The following is a 15209-nucleotide window of genomic DNA, read 5'->3' as shown; positions in this document are numbered from 1 at the left end:
TGAATTAATTTGCATTGTCTTTACTTGGAAGAGAATGAAAGCTAAACTTTTATTAAAGGTAGATAACTCAAGCATGGATATTGATTTCAAACATTACTTTCTCTAGTACCCTTCCTGAAATGGACAGTCATGAAGATGCACGGCCTTTTGTAGAACTGCCGGAGTGCAGCACACGGAGTCGTCTGCGTTTCCGCCTCAGGGATGGAAGACAACGTTTTTATTAAAAGTGCGTAAGAAGCTTTATATAATATGTCTGGTATCTGGGGGTCTCGTCAACAAGAAATAAAGTGGTTAAACACACACACAGAACAGTCTTTCAAGAATGATCATTTTCTTTTAAACAAATACAATATCCCTGAAAAAAGGAAAGCTTGGTGTGCATATTGGCTACTTTGGGCTGGTGTTTTCGTCACTGGTGGTACATACTCAGCAGGAGCAGCTGTGCAGGAAGTAGTGGGCATGGTATGAAAATGGCAGTTGGTCCAGTAATAATTGTCACTGTACATGTGTGTATCATTTGTTCTGTGACTGACTTGCACTCGAGGTGCCCTAGGTTGAGTATATCCTCAAACCCCTATCACAGTTCTCCTCAAATAACAAAAGTTTTCCTAAGCCTCTGCTACCGCACAATTACAAGTATACACAACATACTTTCATTCAGATGAATGAGGCTTTAACCTTAACCATCATCATTTTAGTCCTGATTGCTCTGTAAGTCATAGAACCCTGGCCTCCCCTCAAGTTTATGTTCCGATTGCCGTGCAAGTGGTGATCAGTGAATGGTGACCAGTGGTGATCAGTGAATGGTGACCAGTGAGTGCTCTGCTGTCAGACCCAGGGTAGCAGCAATTTGAAATAATATGTAGAGAAAAAAGTAATATTTATTTAGTTGTTAAGCATAGTGAAATTTATCTATGGGTATGGGGATATCTTGAACTCAGAAGAATTAAGTTATCATAAATGCACAATGATCTCTCTTCCTTGTTTCAACCTCAAAATGAAATTTGTTAAAAGCACTAATTTTAAAATGAGGGAATCTAATCTGCCTTTGGTACCTTATGCACCCCCTCTGTGCTCCTTTTTTCCATTTCTCCCACCCCCAATACATTTTCAAAAAATTTAATATCCTATTCATTTAGCCTCTCATTAAATACATCCTCAACAAGGAAATCTGATATCAATCATTTACTCCTTATTGTAAGTTTTATTTGTGGGCTTCTTTCAACGTTATTTATATCTTAAGTATTTCCATTTAAGAAATGAAAGAAGTTTGTGTTGTTAAAATAATTTAATTTCAACTAGAAGTTAAGGGGGGAGGTATTTTAAGAGAATCAAAATTTTCCTTCCATAGAAATACGACTGTCATACAACACAGGGAAACTAGTAGAGCCTTATCAACTAGGAATTTCACTTCAATAAGATCTCTTAGGCTTGCTTGGGTCGTTTTATAACTCTAACTTTAAAAAAAGACTTTTTTGGTATTACTAATCTACAGTTACATGAAGAACATTATGTTCACTAGGCTCCCCCCTTCACCAAGTCCCCCCACACACCCCTTCACAGTCACTGTCCATCAGTGTAGTAAGATGCTGTAAAATCACTACTTGTGTTCTCTGTTGTACAGCCCTCCCCTTGCCCCCCCCACCCCACTACACATGCTAATTGTAAGGCCCCCTTTCTGGTTCCCCACCCATCCTCCCCAGTCCCTTTCCCTTTGGTAACTGTTAGTCTGTTCGTGGGTTCTGTGATTCTATTGCTGTTTTGTTCCTTCAGTTTTTCTTTGTTCTTATACTCCACATATGAGTGAAATCATTTGGTTCTTGTCTTCCTCTGCCTGGCTTATTTCACTGAGCATAATACCCTCTAGCTCCATCCATGTTGTTGCAAATGGTAGGATTTGTCTTCTTCTTATGGCTGAATAATATTCCATTGTGTATATGTACCACCTCTTCTTTATCCATTCATCTACTGATGGACGTTTAGGTTGCTTCCATTTCTTGGCTACTGTAAATAGTGCTGCAATGAACATAGGGGTGCATCTGTCTTAAAAAAATACATTTTTTTTAAACTTCAACTATATAAAATTGAGGTAATTCCTCTAATTTCCTTGAGCTCTTCAATTTCCTTCCCCCATATATAGATAGCTTTAATGTCTTTCCAGTCAACGTTTTATAGATTTATTTAGCAACATGTATCTTTAAAAATAGGTAGTAGCAAATGCTGGGCATAGAAGCCACAGGGCATAAATCTGTAAAGAAGTAAAAAGCTAACCTTTTCAAAGAATATTGTTTCTCTCTCACCAACTTTACATTTCCCTGTATGGCCCCGGAATATGACTGGTTAGCCAGAGACGGGTAGGATTCCTCAAGGGAGAAACAACCTAAGACAGGCACCGTCACAGGGGAGCCATCAGGTGAGAAATTGGGGATCAACAGAGGTGAGGCTTAGAACCTCACCCCCCGTTTTGAGAGAAATCTGCATCCGTGGATGTTTTGTTGCCCTTGTCTAGCTTGGATTAATACTTAGTCCATAGGCACACACCTGATCATCTACATTTGCCCTCTTACAGCACTAAATTATGTTTTCTACCTTTATCTTGCATCTACCTACCACTTCAGCACTTTATTAAAAAAAGAATAATAAGGGAGAAATGTGGGATTCACATATAAATCAAGTATAAAAATCAAACAAATAATATCTGACTTGATTGTTTATAGTTCATGATGTGTGATCAAAACTGAAAATTTCTGTGATGACTGCCCTTGCACTCTTCACCATGTAATAACTTATTCACTATGTAAGAACTTGTTCACCATGTAAGAACTTGTTCGTTATGCTTCAGAAGATTGGAGACTGTTGAGAATTAGGCTTGGGGTTGATTAATGATTGTGCATTGAGTCCCCTATACAGAATTTTATTGTTAACAACCATTTGATCAATAAATATGAGAGATGCCCTCTCAAAAAAAAAAGTAGTTTCAGTGCCAAATGATTTCCCTCATTTGTGGAATATAACAATGAAGCAAAACTGAAGGAACAAAAGGCCAGCAGACTCCAAGAAGGAACTAGTGGTTCCCAGAGGGGGGAGGCTGGGGGAGGGGTGGTGGGGAGGGAGGGAGAAGGGGGATCGAGGGGTATTATGTTTAGTACACATGGTGTGGGGTGTCACGGGGAAAATAGTGTAGCACAGAAGGCATATAGTGAATCTGTGGCATCTTACTACCCTAATGGACAGTGACTGCCTTGGGGTATGAGTGGGGACTTGGTATGAGTGAATGTAGTAACCACATTGTGTTTTCATTTGAAACCTTTATGAGTATATCAATAACCTTAAAATTAAAAAATAATAGTGTGAAGAATATATGTACATGCAATGTTTTTAGACTTACCAGTTGCATTGTACTATAAACCTCATTCTGTTTTTGTTTCAAGTTGAATAAAATGTATAAATCTAGTTGATGACTTTGACGCTGCGAGGTACTCCATCACAGGGATGTATCACATGTAACATCCAGGTTTCTCTAGGAGTGCAAACTTAAGTTGCCTGCAGCTCCTTGTCACTGCAGTGACTTGTCATACATGTCATATGCAGGCTCATGGGTAGAAGCCAGTTTCCAAAATGGTCCCAAATGATTCTCACCTTCTGGTATTCATGCCCTGGTGTAATCCTTTTCCACACACTGTCACGGTTAGCCAGTATGACCAGCATAATATGGCAGAGTGACGGCAGGTAAATTCCCAGACTAGGTCATAAAATATGCTGTTGCCTCTGCCTTGTTCCCTCGGGTCGCTTGGTTCTCAGTAAGACCAACGACGGACAACCAAGAACTGCACCAGCTCGGAAGCCATGTGACTGTGGCATTTTAGAAGTGGATCCTTCAGCCCAAGTCAAGCGTTCGTTCACGTAACTGGAGCCCAAGACAACATCTGGACTGCAACTTGCTGAGAGATCCTAAGCCACACAACCCAGAAAAGCTCCTCCTAAGGTTTATTTTCTGTTTTTCAGTATAATTGGCATGCAGTATCCAATGACACGCATATCTCAGAGACAATGCCAGTTCAGTTCCACAGCACAACAAAGCATCTCAAGCAAGAAAGTGAAATGGATTTTTTGGTTTCCCAGTGCATATAAAAGTTACCTTCACACTATAGTCTCTTAAGTGTGCAATAGCATTATGTCTAAAAGCCTGCGTACATAACTTAAAAATACTTTATTGCTAAAAAATGCTAGCCATCATCTGAGCTTTCAGTCACTTGTGATTCCAAGTCACCATAACAAATACAATAATAATTTAAAAGTGAAATACCATGAGAATTACCAAAATGTGACAAACATGAAGTGAGCAAATACTGCTGGAAAAATGCCAATAGACTTGCTCAATTCAGGATTGCCACAAAACGTCAATGTGTGAAAACCACAGTATCTGCAAAGTGCAATAAAATGAGGTGTGCCCATAGTTCAGGGTGTATATCATAATGTTTCAATGTTTTTATGTATTACAAAGTGATCTCCAAATGTCTAGTTACCATCTGTCACCATACAATTATTAGAATATTAGTATATTCCTTCTGCTGAACCTTACATCCTCATAACGTATATTTTGTAACTGGAAGTTACCTCTTAATCCCTGTCACCTGTTTCACCTACTACCCACTGCTCCCTGCACTGGTAACCAACAGTTTGTTCCTTATCTATGAGTCTGTTTTGTTTTACGTTTGTATTGTTTTTTTAGTTTCCACATACAAGTGAAATATGGTATTTGTCTATGTCTGATTTATTTCACTTACCATATTAGCCTTTAGGTCCACCCATGTCACAAATGGCAAGGTTCCATTCATTTCTATTGGTGAGTAATCCTCCTTTGTGTAAATTTATCTTCTTTATCCAATTATCTACTGATGGATAATTAGGTGGCTTCCATATCTTGGCTGTTGTAAATAACGCTGCCGTGAACATGGGGGTGCACATCTCTTTGAATTGGTATTTTGGATTTTCTTTTTTTAAGTTTTTGAGGGACTTCCATATTGTCTTCCTTAGTGGCTGCACCAATTTACGTTCCCACCCACGGTGTACGAGGGTCAGGTGGTATCTCGTGGTTTGGATTTGCTCCTGATGACTAGTGATGTGGAGCGTCTCTCCATGTGCCTGCTGGCCATCTGAATTTGTTCTTTGGAGAATTGTCTCTTCATATCCTCTGCCCGTTTTTTTAATCGGGTTATTTGCTCTTTCGATGTTGAGGCTGTAACATTTCCAGAATATCTCGCCTGGCTTTAGTATATCTGCATATCAATAGGCGGTCAGAGGTGGAAAGAAGTATGGCTTTAGTGCATTTGCATCTTTCCTCAGGGGTGGAGAAGTTCATCTCCATATCAGTGGGTGATTACCTGGGTAACAGAGGGCTTATCTGTACCTTAGAGGTGAGAGGGAAAGTGGGGGGGAGGATGTTGTGGCTGCCTGAGCAGAGAAGAAAGACAGCCTGGGACCACAGTTTGTGAGCAATAAACGGGTTTTAAACTTTATTTCTCCATTTGAGTGATTTTGGTTTTTAGGGGTATTTTGCCCCAGGATTTCCTTTACCCGGACTTAGAATTGGCGTAGTCGGCAGGGTTCCTCTGAACCTGTAAGCTGTCATAATGGGCACCACCTTTGGGAGGGCTGCCCCTAGAAATGATGGGGAGAAGCGGAACTCACACCAAGGGACATGTGTCTATATGTGTGGTCATGGAGGCACCACCACCGCTGCTGGCCATGCCAACCCCTGCCCGTGGCCTGAGCCTAAAGCTACTGATTCTGCCACTGCTGCTGCTCTTGGTGCCGGCCAGAACAACCATGGAAAGGATCAGAGGTCCGGGTCACCTTGAAGCACCTGGCTGCTGTGTACTATGCCTTGCTGGCTACAGAGCCCATCGCCGGAACAGCTCCGACCAACATAATAACCTCCTGTCTCATCGTGGGGTGGGTGCGAGACTGGACCCAAAGGCCACGGAGTGGTGTGGCACAGACACCTCAAAAGACAATGTGGGTCTATCGGTGTGGCTTGCCTTTCACCTTTGAAGAAGTCAGCTGAGCCTGGAAGGAGTACCCTGCATGTTGTGCAGATAAGCAGACCACCAAGAGGGGCCTAGAGTGTCTCTCTGCAGCCTATGGTCAGTCGCTGGTTACTGAGAGCGATTGAGGTACCCACTTTATTGGACATGTGTTGCAAGGATGGGTGCAGCAATTAAGAGTGAAATGGACGTGGCCCTGGACATTTCAACATGTATCAGCAATGGCTGGCTGGCTCTTATGGCACCTTGGGGTAAGGCCTAGAAGGTGGCCTGTGTATTCCTGTAATAACAGCAAATTCCCCTGACAATCACGGTTATTTGCTTCTATGGTCTTTGTGTCCTGGATGCGCCCCCTGGCTGCAGCTGCCACATGATGGCTGGAATGGATGACCTTTGAACCTAGCTGAATCCTCTGGCTTGAGAATTATGATTGTGTTGCTATTGTCAAGAAAATGTTCAAAGAGAGGCTTGACTGTTGTAATGTTTGGTAAAAGTTTTGTGAGCAATCTAGCACGATTGTTAAGAATGGGTAAACAAGTGTAGAAACGTATTTTGTGCTTAGTAAGAGATTGTGCTGTAAAGTACATTAATCTGCATAGGCTGAATCCTCTGGCTTGAGGATTATGATTGTGTTGCTATTGTCAAGAAAATAATGTTGAAAGAGAGGCTTGACTGTTCTAATGTTTGGTAAAAGTTTTGTGAGCAATCTAGCATGACTGTGAAGAATGAGTAAACAAGTGTAGAAACGTATTTTGTGCTTAGTAAGAGATTGTGCTGTAAAGTACATTTACTTAATCTGCATAGGCTGAATCCTCTGGCTTGAGGATTATCAAGATTTTATTGCTGTTGCTATTGCATGTTACTAGATTGGTTGGAAGAGGGGGATCGAGTCAATTGTAAGGCGAGATTTCTGGAAGGGTGGATTGTGGGTAAAATTGAAACATTTCCAGAATATATTGCCTGGCTTTAGTATATCTGCATATCAATAGGCGGTCAGAGGTGGAAAGAATTATGGCTTTAGTGCATTTGCATCTTTCCTCAGGTGGAGAAGTTCATTTCCATATCAGTGGGTGATTACCTGGGCAACAGAGGGCTTATCTGTACCTGAGAGGTGAGGGGGAAGAGGGGTGTGGGGGCTGCTTGAGCAGGGAAGAAAGACGGCCTGGGACTGCAGTTTGTGAGCAATAAATGGGTTTTAAACTTTATTTCTCCATTTAACTGATTTTGGTTTTTAGGGGTATTTTGCCCCGGGATTTCCTTTCCCCAGACTTACCAATGGTCAGTATAGTCTTCTGGTATTTAAGCTAACACATTAGAGATCAGCAAGGTGATAATCAGCAGGAAAGTCATTACATGATTGGGGAATTAGACCAAACCTCTGTGGCAAACAGATTACAGCTTGACCCGAACATCATAATTTTCTACCACAAGCAATCTAATAAATACCATTTCCTATGATAAACATCCATGTCTTGAGGTGGACACAATAAGAAAACCCAAACCTTTCAATATTACCTAGAAATTTTTGTCCTAACCAAACATACTTATTTTGTATGTTTTCATTTTTTAAAATGTGTTTATAAGTATAGATTCAATTTAAAATACTTAGTACCGGGATATGTACATGTTTGCTAAATCTCTCTTGTCTTTCTAAGTGAAGGCTAATGGTTATTAAGTACTTAACAATCTCAAAAGCAATAGCTTCCTCAGAGGCCCCTGCTATTGACATCAAGTCTCATTTTAACTTTCAAGGCTAAGTTCAAGATATCTGATGCTTGTAATTTTCTTAATCCACTTAACGACATAGAGAAGTTTATTTGGATGTGAACATTACATTAGACAGTTTTTGATTATTCAGCTAAATATCAGGTAACATTTCCTCACAGCGGTAATAAAAAGGAGAGTGGAGAGGAAACTTGGAGTGATGGATACATTATGGCATAGACTGTGGTGATGGTCATGGATGTAGATTTATAACTCAGGCTGTACACATGAAATATGTACAGCTTTTTGTGTATCAATCACACCTTTGTAATGTTTCTGGTTTTTTTTAAAGAGCCATTTTTAAAAAGCAGGTGCTTGGAAGGTAACAAGGTTTGCTTCACTGAATGGACAAATGGCCTTGCTGGAGGGCTGGAGAGAGGATGTCTAAAACTGCATCCACTTACAAGGGTCAGAATGCACCAGCCCAAGGCTGCATGGCACCAACAAGGGGCCTTGGCCTTACTTCTGGATGCTGGTGACTAAAGGGCCCTTCTTGTCACTGGGACCACTGAAATTGGATTTGGGGAGAATTACAATCCTATATATCTCAGCCTCCTGATTCTAGAAACATGCATAAAGCAAACATGATGTGGGTCAATCCATTAACCTATGGCTCTGGTTCCTTCTCTCCCTCCCACCTCAGGCCTTACCAACTCCTTCCTACCCCCACTCCTGCTTCTACGTTCCTAGATGCACAGGCACAGGACTGGGGCACTGTGAGTAAAATTGTAATATTTCCAGAATATCTCACCTGGCTTTAGTATATCTGCATATCAATAGGTATTCAGAGGTGGAAAGAAGTATGGCTTTAGTGCATTTGCATCATTCCTCAGGGGTGAAGAGAAATTCATCTTCATATCCATGTATAATTACCTGGGCAACTGGAGGGCGTATCTATACCTGAGAGGTGAGGGGGAGGGCCGGTTTTGCTTCTGCTGGAGCAGGAAAGAGAGAAGGTCCCAGACTGCAGTTTGTAAGCAATAAACGGGTTTTAAACTTCATTTCCCCTTTTGGCTGAGTTCAATTTTTAGAGGTATTTTGCCCCAAGATTTCCTTTCCCCAGACTTCCAGGCACCTACAGGGCAGGAGGAACCAGCCTTGCTCATCAACCTGCAGGCTTTCTTTGGAGACCCAACTCTCTGCCTCCAGAGGGGGCTGCCTGCATCCCAGACGCTCAGCACTGGAGGCTGAAGGATCAGTTAAAGAAGAGCAGCAAGTGGGAGGGGGCAGTGGTGCTCCAGGAGGGAGAAGGCGCCCTTTGTTTGTTTCTGTTCCTCCCCAGGTGGCCCCAGATGGAGAGTGGGTTGGGCAAACAGGTTGTAAGTCTAGAAAAGGAAATCCTGGGGCAAAATACCTCCATTGCCTTGAAGGCGCACCCTGAAACAATGACCCTATTTCTCACACTTTCATCCACTGGATTATGAATTGATAATGGATCTGATGTCTCACTGCCACTGTGTCTAAAGCCTTCCTTCCTGTAGAATAAAGAAGGAAAAAGAACTGAAGATTTATACCTAAAAACCCAGGTTTTTCTTATGTATTTTAAATAATAGGAAGTTAAGTCAAAGCAACACCCGAAACCGAGCAATGAGGATACATTTTACTCTAGTATTTAGAAATATTACTTTCCAGATAATTGTCTCCAAAACTTCAGACTCTACCCTCTTCCTCCTCACATTCCACCCCCAGGACAGCAATGTGAGGGGCGGTCCTGATAGCTCATCTGTACTGGTGTTATGATGTTCAGTACATTCTCCATACCAGTTCCCTAAACGACTGGCATCAGACCAAAAAGTAGGAATTGGGAGTAAGGTTAGAGCTTTTGTTTGCTGTTTTTATTGCCTAGGAAGATAGCTCTTTAGGTTAATTCACAGTTTTCCCTCCAGATGCTTTGGGAGGTTGCCTAACTGGACAGTGGGCGATGGAACAGAGAGAGGTGGGTGGGCAGGAAGAGTGGTTTCCCCAGTGGGAGATGAGAGCGGGCCTGGGAGGCCAGCGGGGCAACTATAGAAGCGGCCTGTGTGCTAGTCACGTGCTGGCAGGCCACTGATGGCCACCAAACCCATGGCTTTTGTACACACGTTAAAGAAGACAGTCATGAGATGCAGAAGTAACGAATCACCATAAAGCCTGCAGTTTTAAGTTACCTGTTTGCACTGTTTCTGATGCACACACACACACCCACACACACTCACAAAACATGTACGCACGCACGCACGCATGCACACGTGTGCACGGTGGCTTGTATACTGGTTTACATACCTTACCTATGCTGATTTGTATTGTTGTTATTAATTCATCCATCTATTTGTTCCATCTGTCCATCCATCCATCAAACAAGTTTTGTACTCCACACATTAAAATAAGAAATTTAAAAAATTCAAACAGCTTACAGTCCAATATCTCCAAAATCTCACCTATAGATTTATTATCAATGTTGGTTTAACTTCCAGTAATTTCCTGAGGCATCCCTATGTTTATTGCACTTTCTTTCACAACCAGGAACTCTGCTTTAATTTCAAATAAGGCTGGCTGTCAGATCCAATTAAATATTTAAAGAGAGTTCTGAGTTTTTATTTCATTTTTGGTGTGCAGTACTAAATATAATTATTCATACTGGAGAATATGACAATTGATAATTTATGTTAAATGTTATTCTCTATATTATCCCATTGTTTACAAAAAGGATCTGAGGCAGTTTACAGTATTAAAATATGTGTATACAATAAGACAAATATAATTTGAGGCAAAAAAGATTTTTTAAACTGGATGCCACCAAATACTTAAATTGGGTTGGTTAATTCAGTTGAATATTAAATTTAGCTTTCAGTCTGACAAGCAAAGCAAACCATATGTGATGACTGGTCCTGTCCAGGTGTGCCTGGGAGAGTTTCCAGGAGCCCCAGCTTGTGATCAGGGAGCTACTAAGCTGCTGCGAAGGGCGGAAGGGGAAGCTGGGCAGGCCTCACACCTCTAGGCAGGAGCCCCGGATACCCGTTCTGGCCTTGACTCACTTGAAGTGGTTTTCAGGCCTCTATGGATTGTTCTTTTCATCAAGTCATTATATCACTTAGATTACTAAGCTTTAAGTCCCTTGAGCCAATTCTTGGTTCTTTGGGGTCTGTGCCAATTACCCTGTCTGGAAGGGACCATCAGTAATTCAGTCTGAGAAATAACAGAATGGATGAGTCCTGATCAATTCCTGTGCAGGGTCACCCCGAATCTCTCTGAGGCTCTGCGTCTCTTCCTGTGTTGTAATAGCTCTCTTAGTTTCTAATACACCCAAATGGACTGCAAAGCTCCACACAGTGTAGACTGCAAACTGGCTTTCGGTTCATCTCATGACCCCAAAGCCAAACCATGTTCCTAAACACACTATGTGGTTCAGCTGACTCGCTTTTCTTCCAGCCTCCTTTCTTCCCTCCCTTCCTCCCTCCCTCCCTTCCTTCCTTCCAGGGCCAAGGGCTGGATGCCCCCAAATGTGCCACTTTGGCATATTATTTTGAATTAAAAGTACTTAAGAAACAGCCAGTGCAAAGAGAATACTCTTGATTCCACTTTGTCTCCAGAAAGCCAGGAATCAGTCTCTGTGAAAGGTGCCCTCCCTGTACCAGGAAGTAAAGAGACATCCTTATCACCAGAGACGGGGAGTTCAGAGTTGAGAAGGCTGTAAACAAACCTTGTTTACTAATTTATTACCCCAGCCCAAATTCTGTTTAAAATTCTTTACTAACTGAAGCTCCCAACATAAGGTGTTTTGTTTTGCTTTGGTTTTTTTTTTTTTTTTTTTTTTTTTGTCCTGTCAATTCCTCATGGATTTATTTTCTCTGTGTCTAAAAAGTATAAACACTGCCTGGCTTGGTCATTGTCTTTAGGTCTCAATTTCATTATTGGACCTCTGTGTGTACCTAATTAAACTTCCGTTATTTTCTCCTGTTGATCTGTCTCATGTCAATTTAATTATTAGTCGAGCTATAATAATATGGCAGGGTAGAGGAAAATATTCCCTTCCCAGTACTTCCTTCCTTTTTAATTAAGCAAAACTGTTTTGATGCAGGTGGCAGTGTATTGAATTACGTCCTGATACACCCCTTTGTCTCATCATGGGTGGTCAATTTGGTTAGGGGCCAGTGGGAGCGAAGTGAATTCAGAGTGTGGTTAATATCACTGAAGATAAAAATAACTACAGTAACTTGCTATTAGCTTGAGAATCATGCACAGTATTTGTGGTGTTACTAGCACATCTATTTGTACATTCATTCATTTATTGGCTGTGCATCTATTAGATGTCCAGGACCAGGCTAAATGTTGCTCAGTAATATTTTTGCAATGAAGGAATGGCACAGCTATATAACAGTTATTAAGTGGCATAAATATTCCTTCTCAAATGAATGCCATATTGTGTTCTGCAAAGATGGAAAGGAACACTGAATTGCATTAATGCTTATTCTATTACTAGGTGAGAATTCTGAACTCTCCTGCTTAGAAAGGATCTTAATCTGAGGTTAATCTGACCCCAAAACCAAGTAGTATGCTCCTGGGGAAAAGAAAAGTCATCAACAATGCAAGTTATGGGTGGAAGAAGTGCCACTTACGGAATAAAACCATTAAAGAGCCTCCAATGTCAACCATAGTTGTCAGGTAGGTGTCTATTTTTTGCTTTATGCAGACATATTTAGAGATATACACAAACCTTTTTATGTCTTAGCTAAAAAAATGACTTAATGTGGTCTTCAAGAAACATGGTGAATATGAAAACAAGCACTGCTCTGTAAAAGCATGTGAGCCCATTTTCACACCCCCCAGGTCTGGAGGAACCCTCACTGGGAAAACTCATGGAGACAGGAGCAGGTGTGGGTTCCCCATGGCCCATTGCAATTCCAGGTTAGCGAGCAGAGATGTAGACGGGCCGGAGTAGGATTCTGGAAGACCCAGCCATATAGCTGCATGAGTCAGGAGGCATGAGGTCACCCCTAGCATGACTAGGGGCCTAGGGTACCATATATATGAATGGTAGAACCTTGTCTTTATCCCCAGGCTGTCTGATTTTATAGTGTCAGAAATGGGAGGCCATTGCAGGTTCTTAAAAAGAGAGGTGATGTCATCTGACTTGAATCCTCTCTGGCTCCCGTACGGACTCTTGTGCCAGGAGGTGGTGGGGATGTAGAATTGGTTGGATTCTGGCATTCAAAGTTATAAACTTTGGTTCCTTGGTACCATATCTTTGTTGGTACACTTCCTTCTCTGATTATGCCAGGCAGGTGGTGTTCCTGTATTTGTTTCTTTAGTATTGCTGCATGCATTGCTGTACAATATCTGATAAATGATTCCTACATTTTGCACATAGTAGGTATCAAAAAAATGTTGCTAGGGTGACAAAGGAAGAATGTATAATTTGTTATAAAGACAGAGTCCTCTGCTTTGAAGGTAACACACACAAGCAGAGAATTCCAGCTTAGCAATGTGCCTGTCCTGGAACCTCCCCTGGGTCACTGCCTGAAGGAAGTAATTCCCTTGTCCAGTTTGTTTTTAGTGTCCTCAGCAGCATAATTTGATTTAAAAGTCCATATTCAAGGAAGACGGAGATGTGTTATGAAAGAGTAGAGCCATGGTATTTTCTTCTCGGACAATGGAAAGCACTGAAGTTCTGTCAGTTCAGGGTAGAAGTTATTTTAAGCAATGATCCCTAATCACTCAAGCTAAAATCATTTGACCTACTTTGGAGGCCTATAAAAAAAGACAAAGTTACACAACCATAGGAAGTTTATACCCCTCAATTTTAGGCCATAGTGTCTTCAAGTGAGCTAATATATCTTACTTTACATTCTAGTTTAGTTCCTGAAAATATAGCTAGATTGTTGGAACATAAGAAACAACACATATTTACTCACATTTCCTTCTACAAAAAAGTGTCCTGTCAATTTCTCACATTTATAGTCTCTTTGTCTAAAAAATATAAACTGCCTTCCTTCTACCAAACTGCCTGGCTCTGTACAAAAGCACCTGGGCCCATTTTCACACACGCCACGCATTGGGAAGGAGTCCTCACTGGGAGAAAACTCCCAGACACAGGAGTAGATGATGTTATTATTTCTTCAAATAATTGCTTGATTTCATTTTTCTCTCCTCCTTTGTGTTGATTTTTTTTTTGTAGTGTACATTTTGATCCCCTTCTCATTTCCTTCTGTGAATTTTCTATGAATATTTCCTTTGTGGTTACCATGGGAATTACATATAACATGCTAAAGTCATGACAACCTTAAATCGTTACCAACTTAACTTGCATACAAAAACTACTACTGCTTTAGAGTGATGCCCTTCCACTTGTTTTTGATGTCACAAATGACATCTCCATAGATTGCATACCTATCGACACAGATTTATAATTGTATCTTATGTATTTCTTTTAAATCCTATACAAAATAAAAAGTGGAGTTACAAACCAAAATTACAATACTATTACTTTTATATTTGTGTATGTATTTACCTTTATTGGAGAACTTTATATTTCCATGTGGCTTTGAGTTACTATCTAGCATCCTTTCAACTTGGACTCCCTTTAACATTTCTCATAGTGGTAATGAACTCTACTTTTGTATAGGAATGCTTTAAATTTCTCCCTCATTTTTGAAGGACAGTTTTACCAGATATAGAATTATCAGTTGACATTTTTTCTTTCAGCACTTTAAATATGTCATCCAACTGCCTTCTGGCCTGCAAGTTTTCAGCTGAGAAATCTGCTATTACCTTATTGGGGAGTATCTTGTGTTTGATGAGTAGCTTTTCTCTTGCTGCTTTCTCACTCTTTTGTCTTTGACAGGTGTGATTATAATGTGTCTCAGTATAGGTCTCTGTGTTTATCCTACTTATAGTTCATTGGACTTCTTGGATTTGTAAATCCATATCTTTCCTCAAATTTGTAAGTTTTCAGTCATTATTTCTTCAAATAATTGCTTGATCTCTTTTTTTCTCTCCTCCTCTTCCTGGGACTCGTATTGAGTATATATAGGTCTGCTTGATGGGGTCCCTATATAAGTCTCTTAGGCTTTATTTCAATATTTTTGTTCCTTAAACTTGATAATTTCAAATCATCTCTGTAAGTTTGCTGATTCTTTTTTCTACCCCTTCGAATCTGCTGTTGAGCCCCTCTAGTGAATTTTTCCATTCAGTTATTGTAATTTTCAGCTCCAGAATGTTTAAAAAAACAATCTCTCTGTTGTTATTCTTATTTTGTTCATGTGATGTTTCCCTTATTTCCTTTAACTCTTTGTCCATGTTTTTCTTTAGTTCTTTTGAGCATATTTCAATTGTTTTGTCTAGTTAAGTCTGATGCCTGTGTTTCTTCAGGGACTGTTTCTGGAGATTTTGTTCCTATGAATGGGACATGTTTCCCTGCTT

General features: G+C 40.7%; 1 protein-coding gene across 3 annotated transcripts in view; it reads left to right on the top strand.

Moving 5' to 3' along the window:
- LOC140846918 (bromodomain adjacent to zinc finger domain protein 2B-like) overlaps window positions 1–13434 on the top strand; it is a 195811-nt gene extending 182377 nt beyond the window's left edge. For 2 of the 3 annotated variants that reach the window (XM_073225240.1, XM_073225241.1), the window contains one exon: window positions 107–1226. In XM_073225240.1, coding sequence (XP_073081341.1) covers window positions 107–224 — 118 coding nt within the window. In that variant the 3' untranslated portion in view covers window positions 225–1226. Of the gene's footprint in view, window positions 1–106; window positions 1227–12270 lie in introns of those variants that run through there. The other variant, XM_073225239.1, reaches the window with a different exon arrangement.
- Window positions 13435–15209: the final 1775 nt, after the last annotated feature.

Source organism: Manis javanica, chromosome 16, assembly GCF_040802235.1.
Source record: "Manis javanica isolate MJ-LG chromosome 16, MJ_LKY, whole genome shotgun sequence".
Taxonomy (NCBI): domain Eukaryota; kingdom Metazoa; phylum Chordata; class Mammalia; order Pholidota; family Manidae; genus Manis; species Manis javanica.
The sequence above is the reverse complement of the archived record's forward strand: the minus strand, read 5'-3'. Positions and strand labels throughout refer to the sequence as shown.